General features: G+C 41.5%; 1 protein-coding gene across 1 annotated transcript in view; it reads right to left on the reverse strand.

Annotated features, from left to right (window-relative positions):
• LOC124616591 (cell cycle control protein 50A-like) overlaps positions 1 to 17,553 on the reverse strand; it is an 87,835-nt gene that overhangs the window by 26,427 nt on the left and 43,855 nt on the right. The window contains exons 2-3 of the mRNA XM_047144912.1: positions 16,633 to 16,833; positions 6,192 to 6,342 (exon numbers count right to left, since the gene is read on the reverse strand). Of these exons, the coding sequence (XP_047000868.1) occupies positions 6,192 to 6,342; positions 16,633 to 16,833 (352 nt within the window). The remainder of the gene's footprint in view (positions 1 to 6,191; positions 6,343 to 16,632; positions 16,834 to 17,553) is intronic.

Consider the following 17,553-nt stretch of genomic DNA (forward strand, 5'->3'; position numbering starts at 1 on the left):
GTCATAACTATTAAGTGACGTGGCTGTTTTGTTTGTAGCTGTATTAAATTCTGTAAAGATGTTATTTGTATAGAATTTTTTTGTAGTTGTGAATTCCCTCCAAAAAAGAGGGTCAAATAATACATTTTGGCGATTTTGTGCTGTTATGTGAACTAATAAGGAGTTTGTGAGGTCTGATAGTTTCTCCACTCAATGGAGATTTTAGTAGCTGATGGATCCTGCAGTGGTTCTTGATAGAAGTTGGGTATTAGTCCAAAACATTACACAGTACTTAGATCTGTTGAGAATATGAAGATATTAATAATGTAGTACCGTATTTTCTGGTGCCAGGAACAATACAACATAGTGTCAAACTGATGATTTGTTTATGTTGGTATCTGAAAGGTATTGAAGTATTTCTGTTGCAAAATGCATGGGAGCCATGTGCTTATCTGATAGGAGAATACAGAGTGATTACTGCAAGTCAAGTATACATGAATAAATCTTATTAAGCAGTAACGAGTGTCTGAGTTTGTGAGTGACTAAATGTTTGGAAGAGAAATTAATGAGTCTCTTTTTCAGAGTGAAGCCACATTGCACTTATTCTGAACAAACATAGAGGATTTGACAAGAGATTAAGTGCAGTCACCACAGGAATAATTAAACAAGAGGATGGTATGAGATAAATCGTAGTAAGTCAATGCAATCTGTCCATTAGAGAGAAAATGTTGAATCTATTTCTTTCTCATCCCTATACATCAATGAGTCAACCAGCCATCTTGAAACATACTTATGGATATGAGTGGTAAAAGGGAATTTTTTTCTTCGAAAAGTTTTATTGTTTTGTTTTCCAATGATAAACTGTTTCTACAATAGGAATTTCATGTTTTAATGATGGATACTAATATATTCTGAAGTTAATGATTGTACAGTGGTATTTCATATTTGATGTTCTAGTTGCCTGGTTTAAGCACACATCATTGCATATTTACATACTTGTATTATCATTTTTCAGTGAACTGTCTGATATGAAACTGCTTGTCAATTTCATGCTTTATGTTGTTGGTCAGTGGAGCTCCTTATCTGATTGTGATTAGGTTATTTGTAATGTGGATGGCGATGTCCTCCTATTTCATCTTGTTTGTGTGTCCCCAGAGATACCTCTATATGGTAGATCCGTTTTTTTTAGTTTTTAGTGTGTCTTGTAGGCACTAAGGTTGCGCCTTGGAACTACTGTTTGTGTAGGCATTGTAGATGCTGAACGAGTGCACAAAAATGCAAAGATTCAGTTTGTGTATTGTTTATAAGCACTGAAACTTATTCTTTTATTTATGACAATTGCAAGTTGTGAGGAATATTTTTGCTCTATTTATGTGTTGATCACTACGTATGGAGGTAATAAATGTAGATAGTCGTGCTAGTATTGTTTCTGGCTGTGGGTGTTGAAGAGAAGAAGTTACTTCGATTCCAGATGTTTTTCTTTACATACTAAATTTTCATGATGATAAATGCTTATATATGTCGTTTCATATGATTTGGAATATGAATTCTTAAGGTTTTCCTAATGAATATCATGCTATGGCTTATTATTCCAAATCATTACAGAAAGAGAGATCAGGCATTAATTGTGATTTCCAGGAACACAATAGGGTTGTGGGGCGACAATCATCATAATATTAATGTGTAAAGACGAAAATTGAAGTACCGATTTTTAATATTAATTATACAATGAGACCAATAAAAGTTATATAATTCGAAAGGCACTTTGCGATAGATATTCAAAAAGAAAGAAATCATTTGTGTACATAGCTGTTAAGAGTTGTAAGAAGTAGAATCTTTCACTTTCGTAACTCAGATGAGACCTCCTCTTTCACACATTAAGATTTCCAACAAGTAAACAACTATTTTATTGAACAATACATTTATTTGTACACTGAAAGTAATTTGGGACGATTTTGACAGTTATAATTGTTGTTTGATGAATTTACATCACAGATTTTATAATGCAAATTGTTTCACATCAGAGGCAACTGTATTTGATACAGTGGCATTAACGTTGACTGGTCATATGTAAAAAGTTAATACGTCAGCATTACCAGAAAATTTTTTAATGCCTTTTATCAAAGACACTTCAAATGTTCCAAGAATCAAGAGAAATCAAAGAATTATTTCAATAATATTCGTAGCTACTATGCAACATTTGGTCAGTTGTGAGGCCAAAATTTTAGACACAGTGGAGAGCACCACTTTCAGAAGTGGGACATTTTTTATCATAGGTCGTTGGACTAATACATCTTTCACATCTTTCGTGTATCAAACCAAGGGTCTCTTCCGTGACAGAGGCTGAGACAGTTGGTACAAATCATGTGCTGACTTGTGAGCTATTGGTTGAGACCGCAGGGGACTAACCATACTGGAAAGTACAGACGACAATGAGCCTGCCAAGCAAAATAGAACTCACCACTTAACGAGCACTAGATCTCCTTGATGGATTGATAGCTGCCTAGTTGGCATAAACAACTGAAGATGAGATCTTGGATACCTCCATGAATCTTCAATGTCTCTGCAGTACGCATCTGACGGACCACCCTCTACAGTGTCACATTTAATTCTGCCCAACTGAACCACCCTCAGTTCTCGAAAGAGGCTCTTCCTTTAGTCTATACAGTTAGGATGCCATTTCATCTTGTAACAGACCACAATACATGGCTGTTTTTGTTCGACTTGAGATCATCAGTAGCAGACGGGATATCCCTTATTTAAAGATGTCAACGTTTTCTTTTGTATATATTTATTGGGTGTCTTACTAATTAACCAAGCCTGTCGTGAAAGTTTCCTCACAGAGTTTGTCATTCTCAATTAACGCCTCTCATCGCTCTCAACACTTTTGCATAAATCCCGAAAGGATGCAATCTCTACGAAGTTCTGAAATACACAGAAATAGGTTAGCTATATTATCAGGCATTTTGGAAAGTCCTTGTGTTAAGAGCATGCATCACCATAATGCTCCACCGAACCCTTCAAGAGGAAGTTCTGTTTTTGCGGACAGGGCAAAATTCGTGTTGTACCCAAATAGATTGCGCCACAAGATCGTGGCACTTCCCCGTACAGGAAACTTAAAAACCTAAAGAGAAAAGAAAGTAGCCAGCTATAGACTGGATCATTAAGTATCTCGCCTAGGTGTGCTCTGATTGACCCCATCAGTAATAGGTACACTCACAATTTTTTTCATCATTGTGTCCCAAGCAAACCTGTGGGACTCAGGCTATTTTGATTTTGCTAGTCCATTTCTTAGTTTTGTGTGTCTCATCATCACAGATTCCTACTTGAACTTGCAGAGAGAGAGAGAGAGAGAAAAAAAAAAGAAAAGAGGTGTGTGAAGTCTTATGGGACTTAACTGCTAAGGTCATCAGTCCCTAATCTTACACACTACTTAACCTAAATATCCTAAGGCAAACACACATACCCATGCCCGAGGGAGGATTCGAACCTCCTCCGGGACCAGCCGCACAGTCCACGGCTGCAGCGCGTCAGACCGCTCGGCTAATCCAGCGCGGCCCTGCACAGGAGTGGGTGGGTAATACATGTTTGGCCGATGAGGCAAATTTTTTCCACATTGGGATTTACATGCACAATAGGCTTCTGTAGTTGTTTTCAGTTAACCTTAACTGTACTCTCTGTTCTTGCATGAAACAGGCTGTTACACATTTATTACCAGTCACATTCCACTATCAATTGAATGGTTAAGTTGAAGGAATGATGAGGACTTATAACAAAACACTGAAAGCAGTTGTCTTATCTGTAGCAATGTAAGATGGTCGTACAGTCTTTTGGATCACCTAGAGGGGAACACTGGCAAATGAACAAAGCTGAAAAGAACGGCTACCCCAGACTCTTCTCCACCTGCAACACGAATGCCTCAGTAGAGGAAGCAGTCTTCAACATGATACGCCACCAATACCGCCATGGGTTGTTTTTTCGGCTGACAACCTAGACTGGACACAACGAGCATTAGAAGGACAGATGACTGTCATATGCTCACCGTTGAAAGCGACTGCTTTTCCTGGTGTCAGTACCAGTTCCATCGAAGAAGACAACCGATGTTTCCAATTGTAAAACCTTGTTTGGTCTGCAGTGTACGTAATCGCCACCTCTACAACGCCCTACATCTTCGAATTAAGGCTCACACCAATGGAATGATCGCCATAGGCAGAGGCAGTAGCACCACAGCCTAACATAATAATCGCAGCACTTCGCCTCGATTTTGTTGACTACCACGCTAGCATCGTCCCAAGCGGCCAGTAAGTTAAAGTGTGAGTTCGCCGCGATCGTAAAAGCTGGTAGTGGTTGTTTATTTTGAATTGTACAGTGGTTTTTACAAGTGGGAGCGTTTGTAGCGCAATAAATTGCAGCAACAACAGGAAGAAGACACCACAGCTGTCTTTTTTAGAATTCCTAAGGATCCTGAGAGGTATATGCCATCATGTTACTGAACTGTATTGTCAGAATTCACTTGCAAACTACTTGTGTGTTAATGATTAATGTATCGTTTTAGAAGCAGAAAATGGCTAGTTAATAGCAGACGAGAAGACCTAATGAAAAAAGACCCAGTTTACCTGTATAATAATATTAGGTTTTGTTCGGTACATTTCGAACAAAACCAGTTCATGAACGCAGACAATAATAAACTCGTGTGGAATGCAGTACCCCACTGTTTGACATCCCAAATAAGCCACCTCAACTGACGATGAAGAGGAAACTGCAACAAAGATTCGGCAATCCATCTAAAGCTGTAAAACGGTCCTGTGACACAGAAGTAGCTAGTTCAACTCTCCATGTATGAGCGCCAGATACGTGTGAATCGTTAACACAGGCCTGCTTTGACGATGAAGTGGTTAGATTAAGTGCAGTTATTCGTGTCATAGAAAAGCGTAATGTTTGGTATGTATTTCATTCACTTCTGTTGTTAGTCACATGATTTTCCTTGCTTCCTTCGTGTGATGACATTATTTTGTTAGCACCTTGTTCACTGACAGATTGTTTGAAAATTATTCAGATATTTGGTTTTGCGTGAAATGTAATATAATCAGCTCATTATAATGTTTTCAACATATTTCTCCCTCTATTTGGCAGTTGCTTGTCGCACTTAGAATAATATAAAGATGAAGCTGGTACTTGTGGCAACAGGCGACGACAATGACAAACACAGTAGGCCTACAGAACGATAAATGAGCTGTCGATCGCTTTTGCATGTATAGGTACATGTCTGTGCTTCTTACGTATGAATATGTGAGTTTATATTCTTCTGATATCAAAGTGGTAAGCTGTATTTCTATCCAACGTCACAAGTGTTTCTTCACGAATGTGTTGTAGCTTGCCACTCGATTCGTGGTTTTTGTCTATACTTGCGCTTATTTTAGAATCATTTTTAGAAACATATATGCCTTGTGTTACTACACTAGCCCTTGGAGGCACAAAAATAACTCAAATATTTCGTAAATTACGTAGGAAATGGATACAAAACAAACATTATGCTTACGACGCCTCTGACGATCACCTTACTCGCCGCGTGGGGCGCTAGTGTCGCTCCATCTGTCAGACGGTAAGAACTTTGGCAGCAATGACTGTCGCGACTGTTACGTTAGACTGTGGTTGGAGCTGGACACTGGACATTGCGGACCTCCCCCCCCCCCCCCCCCAACCCCACGTCACCCCCGGCCACCAGAGCGTACCTCAGCCAGTTCAGGAGTCACGATGGCAGAACTAGCGACCTCCTGTCCTTCAAGACGCAGCAAGCACAGAGGTGGGTTCTGGCAGGCTTTCGTGTTAGTGTGCATACTTGCCTTTGGGACTGGGTGAGTTTATGATACGAGCTGGCGTTGATGTCTCGTAATCGTAAGGCTTGGAGAAATAAAATTCTATTATCGAGGATAAAAATATTGATGCCAGATTTGACCTTGTAGTGACTAATTCGAAAGTAAACTGTCATTTCCGACAACATGACCGTTGATGTACTCAGAGGCTAAGATGATTTAGTCTGCGTCTGTGAGTGATCTATGCAACCGAAACTGATAGCAACATTAACTGACTCTCCTTAGTAGCTACCAGTGTTTTGTTTAAACATTTGACATTATTATATGACGATGACGTTGTTGGTGAGCGAGAAGGTTCATCGATGGAGCTGGCTCTTAGGTTATTTATTCTTCACTTACCTCTGTATGATCGTTTCAGGCTGAAGTTATAAGCGCAGTGGCAAGTCTCGTTGGTTTCTGCTATTACTACAGCACAGTTCCTCTCGCCGAAAGTCCTGTTTTCTTGAAAGTACTGAGGACAGTAGGTGTAGGCTATCCGGTGCTCTCCAACCTATGTAGAAATAAAATAGCTCTTGTTAACCACACAGTAAGAAATATATATGCGCAGCAAACGGCCAAATATTTTAAGAGTCACCAACTAAAACCAGAGGAAAACAGAAGCTTACGTTGTGCTTGTTACCAACTCAATAACGCGAACCGCAATGGGCGTTGCTGGCATCAAGGCCCTAGATTCACTTTCTAGCAGAGCGTCTTTCAAACTGGTGTTGGTTCGGTGCATAAACAAATTCAAATCAAGCACATGGTGATTCTGCCACACGAACAACAAATATTGTCACTCCCTTCCTTGACTAACCATTAGGTATGTTTCTGAAGCCGACGACGTCGAAAGGACATTAGACTTCTAATTTCGTTTTGAAATTGAAAACTGTACAGTAGGGCGCCTATATTTCTTTAGCTGTTAGCTTTCCATCTTTATGTTTAAAATGTCCTATGATGAATGCTGTACCAAAGCAACAGTGTGACGAGACCGAGTGTAAGGAAACAATACCCTTTATACAGGGTGTTACAAAAAGGTACGGCCAAACTTCTAGGAAACATTCCTCACACACAGAGAAAGAAAATATGTTATGTGGACATGTGTCCGGAAACGCTTACTTTCCATGTAAGAGCTCATTTTATTACTTCCCTTCAAATCACATTAATCATGGAATGGAAACACACAGCAACAGAACGTACCAGCGTGACTTTAAACACTTTGTTACAGGAAATGTTCAAAATGTCCTCCGTTAGCGAGGATACATGCATCCACCCTCTGTCGATTGGAATCCCGCCTATATTTCTATAGCTGTTAGCTTTCCTTCCTATATTTCTTTAGCAGTTAACTTTCCCTCTTTATGTTTAAAATGTCCTATGATGAATGCTGTGCCAAAGCAACAGTGTGACGAGACCGAGTGTAAGGAAACAATACCCTTTATACAGGGTGTTACAAAAAGGTACGGCCAAACTTCTAGGAAACATTCCTCACACACAAAGAAAGAAAATATGTTATGTGGACATGTGTCCGGAAACGCTTACTTTCCATGTTAGAGCTCATTTTATTACTTCCCTTCAAATCACATTAATCATGAAATGGAAACACACAGCAACAGAACGTACCAGCGTGACTTCAAACACTTTGTTACAGGAAATGTTCAAAATGTCCTTCGTTAGCGAGGATACACGCATCCACCCTCCGTCGCATGGAATCCCTGATGCGCTCATGCAGCCCTGAAGAATGGCGTATTGTATCACAGCAGTCCACAATACGAGCACGAAGAGTCTCTACATTTGGTACCGGGGTTGCGTAGACAAGAGCTTTTAGACAAGAGCTTTCAAATGCCCCCATAAATGAAAGTCAAGAGGGTTGAGGTCAGGAGAGCGTGAAGGCCATGGAATTGGTCCGCCTCTGCCAATCCATCGGTCACCGAACCCGTTGATGAGAAGCGTACGAACACTTCGACTGAAATGTGCAGGAGCTCCATCGTGCGTGAACCACATGTTGTGTCGTACTTGTAAAGGCACATGTTCTAGCAGCACAGGCAGAGTATCCCGTATGAAATCATGATAACGTGCTCCATTGAGCGTAGGTGGAAGAACATGGGGCCAAATCAAGACATCACCAACAATGCCTGCCGAAACGTTCACAGAAAATCTGTGTCGATGACGTGATTGCACAATTGCGTGCGGATTCTCGTCAGCCCACACATGTTGATTGTGAAAACTTACAATTTGATCGCGTTGGAATGAAGTCTCATCCGTAAAGAGAACATTTGCACTTGAATGAGGATTGACACATTGTTTGATGAACCATTCGCAGAAGTGTACCCGTGGAGGTCAATCAGCTGCTGATAGTGCCTGCACACGCTGTACATGGTACGGAAACAACTGGTTCTCCCGTAGCACTCTCCATACAGTGACGTGATCAACGTTAACTTGTACAGCAGCAACTTCTGTGACGCTGAAACTGGGGTTATCGTCAACTGCACGAAGAATTGCCTCGTCCATTGAAGGTGTCCTCGTCGTTCTAGGTCTTCCCCAGTCGCGAGTCATAGCCTGGAATATTCCGTGCTCCCTAAGACGCCGATCAATTGCTTCGAACGTCTTCCTGTCGGGACACCTTCGTTCTGGAAATCTGTCTCGATACAAACGTACCGCGCCACGGCTATTGCCCCGTGCTAATCCATACATCAAATGGGCATCTGCCAACTCCGCATTTGTAAACATTGCACTGACTGCAAAACCACGTTCATGATGAACACTAACCTGTTGACGCTACGTACTGATGTGCTTGATACTAGTACTGTAGAGCAATGAGTCGCATGTCAACACAAGTACCGAAGTCAACATTACCTTCCTTCAATTGGGCCAACTGGTGGTGAATTGAGGAAGTACAGTACATACTGACGAAACTAAAATGAGCTCTAACATGGAAATTAAGCGTTTCCGGACACATGTCCACATAACATCTTTTCTTTATTTGTGTGTGAGGAATGTTTCCTGAAAGTTTGGCCGTACCTTATTGTAAGACCCTGTATACGAACTCTGGATTGACTGTGCGCAGGCAACACAGAATACAGTTGTAACCGTTGTGGAGCGACCGGGCTTGGAGGCAGTAGCGTTCAAGCAGAGCTGACAGTCGCTCCTTGCAAACAGGCCGTACAGGCAGAGCTGGGTATCTATCATTCATTCCGTTATTGCGTAACGGCACACAGTTTGTTTGTTTTTTAATTGTATCAGTTAATATCAATGCTCAATTGTTTAACGATAATGTTGTACAGCGGAGATAACATCTTGGACCTACTGATAACAAACAGACCCTAACTTTTCGTCTCTGTAAGCGCAGAACAGGGAATCAGTGATCATAAGGCCGTTGCAGCATCCCTGAATATGGAAGTAAATAGGAACACAAAAAAAGGGAGGAAGGTTTATCTGTTTAGCAAGATTTCAGACTACGTAACAGAGCAAAACGAAAATTTCTGATCCGACACTGACAATGTTGAGTGTTTATGGAAAAAGTTCAAGGCAATCGTAAAATGCGTTTTAGACAGGTACGTGCCGAGTAAAACTGTGAGGGACGGGAAAAACCCACCGTGGTTCAACAACAAAGTTAGGAAAATACTGCGAAAGCAAAGAGAGCTTTACTGCAAATTTAAACACAGCCAAAACCTCTCAGACAAACAGAAGCTAAACGATGTCAAAGTTAGCGTAAGGAGGGCTGTGCGTGAAGCGTTCAGTGAATTCGAAAGTAAAATTCTATGAACCATGAACCGACTTGACAGAAAATTCTAGGAAGTTCTGGTCTTACGTTAAATCAGTAAGTGGCTCGAAACAGCATATACAGTCACTTCGGGATGATGATGGCATTTAAACAGAGGATGACACGCGTAAAGCTGAAATACTAAACACCTTTTTCCAAAGCTGTTTCACAGAGGAAGACCGCACTGCAGTTCCTTCTCTAAATCCTCGCACGAACGAAAAAATGGCTGACATCGAAATAAGTGCCCAAGGAATAGAAAAGCAACTCAAATCATTCAACAGAGGAAAGTCCACTGGATCTGACGTGATACCAATTCGATTCTACACAGATTACGCGGAAGAACTTGCCTCCGTTCTAACAGCCGTGTACCGCAAGTCTCTAGACGAACGTAAGGTTCCAAATGATTGGGAAACAACACAGGTAGTTCCAGTTTTCAAGAAGGGTCGTCGAGCAGATGCGCAAAACTATACGCCTATATCTCTGACATCGATCTGATGTAGAATTTTAGAACATGTTTTTTGCTCGCGTATCATGTCATTTCTGGAAACCCAGAATCTACTCTGTAGGAATTAACAAGGATTCCCGAAACAGCGATCGTGTAATTCCAAACTAGCTTTATTTGTTCATGAGACCCAGAAAATATTAGATACAGGCTCCCGGGTAGATGCCATTTTCCTTGACTTCCGGAAAGCGTTCGACACTGTTCCGCACTGTCGCCTGATAAACAAAGTAAGAGCCTACGGAATGTCAGACCAGCTGTGTGGCTGGATTGAAGAGTTTTTAGCAAACAGAACACAGCATGTTGTTCTCAATGGAGAGACGTCTACACATTAAAGTAACCTCTGGCGTGCCACAGGGGAGTGTTATGGGACCATTGCTTTTCACAATATATATAAATGACCTAGTAGATAGTGTCGGAAGTTCCATGCGGCTTTTCGCGGATGATGTAGTATACAGAGAAGTTGAAGCATTACAAAATTGCAGCGAAATGCAGGAAGATCTGCAGCGGATAGGCTCTTGGTGCAGGGAGTGGCAGCTGATCCTTAACATAGACAAATGTAATGTATTGCGAATACATATACGAAGGATCCATTATTGTGTGATTATATGATAGCGGAACAAACACTGGTAGCAGTTACTTCTGTAAAATATCTGGGAGTATGCGTACGGAACGATTTGAAGTGGAATGATCATATAAAATTAATTTTTGGTAAGGCGGATACCTGGTTGAGATTCATTGGGAGAGTCCTTAGAAAATGTAGTCCATCAACAAAGGAGGTGACTTACAAGACACTCGTTCGACCTATACTTGAGTATTGCTCATCGGTGTGGGATCCGTACCAGGTCGGGTTGACAGAAGAGATAGAGAAGACCCAAAGAAGAGCGGCGCGTTTCGTCACAGGGTTATTCGTAAGCGTGATGGCGCTACGGAGATGTTTAGCAAACTCAAGTGGCAGACTCTGCAAGAGAGGTGCTCTGCACCGCGGTGTAGCTTGCTGTCCAGCTTTAGAGAGAGTGCGTTTCTGGATGAGGTATCGAATATATTGCTTCCCCCTACTTATACCTCCCGAGGAGATCGCGAATGCAAAATTATAGAGATTCGAGCGCACACGGAGTCTTTCCGGCAGTCGTTCTTCCCGCGAACCATACGTGACTGGAACAGGAAAGGGAGGTAATGACAGTGGCACGTAAAGTGCCGTCTGCCACACACCGTTGGGTGGCTTGCGGAGTATAAATGTAGATGTAGATGCTAAATTCAATAGTATATCGCCCAGCATCACTTACAATAATGAGTAAAGTTAACAGCTGGAAAGCAGCATTTTCAATCTAAATGAGTTAAATGTAGGCCACCCATAGACAAAAAAAAACCAGTGTTTTCGGTGGCAGACGCAGGGTGTACCTTGCACGCAGGAAAACAGGGGAATCAATAATTCCGAATATGATATCGAAGATACACTGACGACTGATATGAATGGTTTCTTCTAGCATGTTTTCTACACTATGAGAACTGCTGAGTGTGCATTGCTGTCTGTTTTCTGTTGTCTACGTTAATTCTTCACAGCGTTTGAGTGATGGTATTGCAAAAAACCCACCATCATATCCAGGAAGCTTAGATAAACAGTTTTCAGGAAGTATCTTTGGTGTCAGAGAGGGATTAAGTTTTCGCGTGGCTTCAGACGACACACTAGCGAAAATATCGTCAATATGAGAGAAAAGTAAGTTCGTAGATGAAGATTTGAACATCTGAACTTCATTCACGAACAAATGAAACCCGTTCCAAGTCGCATCGCAGATATCGCACTCGATCCTATGTACACAGGTAAATTAAGCAGTTAATCGTTAAACTTATTAGTGTACGTTAATCATGGGGGTTGTGGTAAAATGGGGAGCCGTACAATGTACCATTGGCTTGCGCTCACACTTAACTCGATAACCAAAAAATACTGTGCACTGAAGATGTACATTTTGTCAAGCAAAAATACAAACTGAACTGAAATCAGAGGAAGGGAGAGCAGCAGTACTGAACGTCATATTTCGCTGGTTAACAAATATATCGATCCATCAAAGGATGCATATAGTAAGGCACTAAGGCGTTAACATCATAGTGAGAGAGAGAGAGAGAGAGAGAGAGAGAGAGAGAGAGAGAGGGAGAGAGTAAGACGAGCAATGAGGAGCCACGTTTGACTTGTCTGCACGTCGCATACCTTGCTGACGGTAACATCCACAAGCACAGCTACAGAATGTGAGCCAGTGAGTCATCTTCCGATAGCATACGTTACAAAGGTAAGCAAACTGTCTACTCTCTTACCGCTCCTCCGTGTGCGTGCTACACACTGTCAGCACGATGGGAAAAAGCCGGCCGAAGTGGGCGTGCGGTTAAAGGCGCTGCAGTCTGGAACCGCAAGACCGCTACGGTCGCAGTTTCGAATCCTGCCTCGGGCATAGATGTTTGTGATGTCCTTAGGTTAGTTAGGTTTAACTAGTTCTAAGTTCTAGGGGACTAATGACCCCAGCAGTTGAGTCCCATAGTGCTCAGAGCCATTTGAACCATTTGAACCACGATGGGAAAGTAGGTTGTAGGCTGCTTCAGAATACTTGACCAAAGTGAGACTCAATGATAATCCGCGTTCTATTAAATGGCTCGGTTCCAGCAACGAAACATGACACCGGATCTATTGCCACCCTAAATGGACGTCCGTACAAATACCTGTGTCAGTGTTGCAAAAGCGTTCAGAGAGAACTGCACAGATATGTTAAATATATCATTGTTTGGTTTGTCTCAACTTCTCTCCAACCACCATCAGAGGAATCGTAACCAGGGATGGCCAAAAACATCGTTATTTCAAAACATCGAAATTTTTGACAATGTTACTGATTTATATCATTGATGTTAAAAGGGACCTGCACGTGAAGACTTGTAATTTTTACTAGTATTTTGAAATTTAATAAGTCAAAAATTTTAATAGATATTGGAATGAAACTTTAACTAAGTAATTAATATGTAATGACCTCTATGCGAGACAAAACTAAAAATTGTCGAATACACTGTGGAATGAATACTGATTTTTATTTTATGTGTTGAATTACTTGTAATTTCTATTTTAGGCGCACTGTACTTCGACAGTATTCCAAATAAAAGGTGAAAATAAATTTTATTATTTTAATTAATAACTTATTGCAACACTGAACCGAGTATATATACCAATTTGTAGTTTTGTGTATTTAAAATAATTATTTCTTAGAGGTCAATATTTTATCCTATTACATTAAGAACAAATGACATGCTCCAGCTTAAAATATTTAATACGTTGTTGAATAATGTCATTCGCTCGGTAGGCAAGCACTATAATATATTTGGGTAAGACTTTGTTCTTGTTACGTTAATACTGGATGAGATAAAAATACCCACGTACGTAAAAACGATGATTGTAGGAAACTGTAACCAAAGATATCCTTCTCCATGATAAAATGTAAAAATACGAGGCGTGTTTTTTAAGTACCGTTCTGAAATTTAAAAAAAGGCGTGTTAAGATATGTCACTAATTTTATTGTTTCGTGAAAGCCTGTACGTTAATCTACGCATTGACGCCATTACAGTCTGATTCTTCCTTGTTTACGTTGTGTACTGAGTGTTTAAGATGCCTCCGATAATCGTGAGTCCCGCCGACTGTGAAGTACGGGCTGTTATAAGATTTCTTATTGCTAAAGGCCTAAAAGCAATCGATATTCTTCGTGATATCTGTGCAGTTTACGGAGAAAACATGTAAGAAAGTGGGTGACAGCATTTAAAGATGGCCGCACAAATGAGCATGATGAACAAAGGAGTAGGCGTCCTTTGGTCGCTAATGAAAGTTTGGTGCAGGAAGTGGACAATAAGGTGAGAGAAAAACAGACGCTTTACGATTTCCTCCTTGAGGAATGACTTTCCTAATGTTTCTCGCAGTGTTTTGTACGGCGTTGTGGCCGAGCACTTGTATTACCGAAAATTGTGTGCACGTAGGGTACCGAAAATATTGACGGATGTGCACAACACCAAACGTTTAGACAGTGCATTGTATTTCCTTGAGCGGTACGACAAAGACGGTGATGATTTCTTAAGCCAAATTGTTACGGGCGATGAAACATGGGTGATCTACGTCACGCCAGAATCAAAGCAACAGTCCATGGAAGTTGAGCAAGGGCATCATTTTGCTGCAAGACAATGCCCGTCCGCATGTGGCGACCAAAGAGCTCATCACATCTTTTCGATGAGAAACTCTAGATCATCCTCCGTAGAGCCCCGGCCTTGCGCCCAGTGACTACCATCTGTTCCTGCACTTGAAGAAACACCTGGGCGGTCAGCGTCTTCAAGACGATGACGAAGTCAAAACAGTGGTGATGCAGTGGTTAACAAGTCAGGCGGCAGACTTCTATGAGGAGGGTATTCAAAAACTGGTACAACGTTATGACAAGTGCCTAAATATTGACGGAAATTATGTACAAAAGTAGATTAAGGTACAGGCTTTCATGTAAAAATAAAATTATTGAGAAGCTGCCTTTACCAATATTCCAAATCACTTTAATGTTAGAATAAAAATAAGTCAACAGTTAAAGAACTTTTGTTCATGGTTTTTAAATATAAAGTGTACAGCCATACAAACAGCTTTAGTCCATTACAGTCACTATAACTTTTATACATATACCTTTAGCTACAATAAACAGAAGCTACTCTTGCTAACACCCCAAATCACGTTAACATAACAACAGAAATAAGTCAACAGTTCATCTGAAGGTTAGTTATTAATTGAAATTTATATATAAAGGTCCTAGTCTAACAGACAGCTGCATCTCACTGCAGATACAATAACTCTGTAGCATTGATTCATAGATATCCATGTTAATGCCAATCACATAAAAAAAGGAAAAATGCTGTTAACAGCCTGTATTATACGTAATATACAAATAGAAATAAAGTATCAGATCACCTGAAGTTTGTTCTTGTAGTAGTGTATTTATTATTTATTTATTATTTTATTTTGTACTCTCCTGTTATCGCCAGTCTGATTAAAATATTTGCTCTTATATCGTCCTTAATATACGTAAGGAAGAACAAATTACACCTCTGTGCAAAGTAAGCCTATGCCATATCTTTCTGTCAAGATCTTTGTTACAAGCAACAGTTGTAAAGCGCATGCTGGATGCTGGAAAAGTCTCGCTGTCAGAGTGTAACTAATATAGTTTGAGTGGAAGTGTGTGTAGTGATACAACAACTGGACATCGAAATGGAGGCAGACAGATGGACGCTAACCGAAAAAAGCAGCCTATACTGTCGCAGTAAGTAAAAAACTAGTTGTTGTTGTGGTCTTCAGTCCTGAGACTGGTTTGATGCAGCTCTCCATGCTACTCTATCCTGTGCAAGCTTCTTCATCTCCCAGTACCTACTGCAACCTACATCCTTCTGAATCTGCTTGGTGTATTCATCTCTTGGTCTCCCTCAATGGTTTTTACCCTCCACATTGCCCTGCAATACTAAATTGATGCCTCAGAACATGTCTTACCAACCGATCCCTCATTTCTAGTGAAGTTGTGCCGCAAACTTCTCTTCTCCCGCAATCCTATTCAATACCTCCTCATTAGTTACATTATCTACCCATCTAATCTTCAGCATTCTTCTGTAGCAGCGCATTTCAAAAGGTTGTATTCTCTTCTTGTGCAAACTAGTTATCGTCCATGTTTCACTTCCATATATGGCTACGCTCCATACAAATACTTTCAGAAACGATTCCTGAAATCTATACTCGATGTTAACAAATTTCTCTTCTTCAGAAACGCTTTCCTTGCCATTGCCAGTCTACATTTTATGTCCTCTCTACTTCGACCATCATCAGTTATTTTGCTCCCCAGATAGCAAAACTCCTTCACTACTTTAAACGTCTCATTTCCTAATCCAATTCCCTCAGCATCACCCGACTTAATTCGACTACATTCCACTATCCTCGTTTTGCTTTTGTTGATGTTCATTTTATACCCTCCTTTCATGACAATAAAAAACTAAAGAAACTAAATTTAGATCCATATCGACAGATAAGCTATAATCATGGCGATACATTAAAGTGTGTTCCATCTTTTTGTCATAGAGCCAGCACCCAGCATTATGCTAGCAATAATGATGTAACTTCCTGAAACCATCTGAAGACGAACCTGAAAAGGTTGGAAAACCGGTTCATGGAATAAAGCATAATTATGCAAAAAAGTGACTGGTTGCAGTTTTGTATAACTTATTTACTATTACTGAGATATCTAAGCACGTCTTTTTTTAATTTCGAAACGGTACTTATTTAAAAAACACGCGCTGTATACAAGATACGATCAGAACAGGGGAAGAGAAGAGGATTAATGAGACGCCGTCATGCCAGTGGGAGGGTTACACGGCCGTGAGAGGAAATTTCATTTGAAAGGATGGACTGTTGTCGCTTTATGGAATGGAATACATCGCACTGAACCGGTTGAGACATGGTCGGGACTGTGGGCAGCAAGTAATTTACTGCCTGCTGCTGGGCTGACCGTCTCGCTGAGGAAGAGCAGCGCGACGCCGGCGGGTATGAGGAAGGCGCCGGTGACGAGGAAGACGGGCAGCACGGTGGCCGGCGACAGCACGGGGCTCCAGGCGGGCAGCCGCTGCTGCTTGAAGGCGCTGGACGCGTGCCGCTTCATGTCCCAGCTCTCCAGCGACTCTCCTGACAGCACCCGCTGCGGCTCCGAGTCCTGCGTACACACACCACCGTCCACGCCTCCATCACAGGTGCGACGGCGAAACTCTCTAAGTGCCCGAGAGGCCCACACTGTCCTATGGCACTACGGGCCATTAAAACTGCTACACCCAGAAGAAATGCAGATGATAAACGGGTATTCATTGGTCAAATATATTATACTAGAACTGACATGTGATTACATTCTAACGCAGTTTGGGTGCATAGTTCCTGAGAAATCAGTACCCAGAACGACCACCTCTGGCCTATTACCGAGCTTGGATGGCGTGTACAGGTACAGCTGCCCATGCAGCTTCAACACGATACCACAGTTCATCAAGAGTAGTGACTGGCGTATTGTGACGAGCCAGTTGCTCTGCCACAATTGACCAGACGTTTTCAGTTGGTGAGCGATCTGGAGAATGTGCTGGCCAGGGCAGCTGTTGAACATTTTCTGTGTCCAGAAAGGCCCGTACAGGACCTCCAACACGCGGTCGTGTATTATCCTGCTGAAATGTAGAGTTTCGCAGACATCGAATGAAGGGTAGAGCCACGGGTCGTAACACATCTGAAATGTAACGTCCACTGTTCAAAGCGCCGTCAGTGCGAACAATAGGTGAACGAGACGTGTAACCAATGGCACCCCATACCATCACGCCGGGTGATACGCCAGTATGGCGGTGACGAATACTCGCTTCCAATGTGCGTTCACAGAGACGTCGCCAAACACGGATGC

Source organism: Schistocerca americana, chromosome 5 (genome assembly GCF_021461395.2).
Source record: "Schistocerca americana isolate TAMUIC-IGC-003095 chromosome 5, iqSchAmer2.1, whole genome shotgun sequence".
NCBI classification, from domain to species: domain Eukaryota; kingdom Metazoa; phylum Arthropoda; class Insecta; order Orthoptera; family Acrididae; genus Schistocerca; species Schistocerca americana.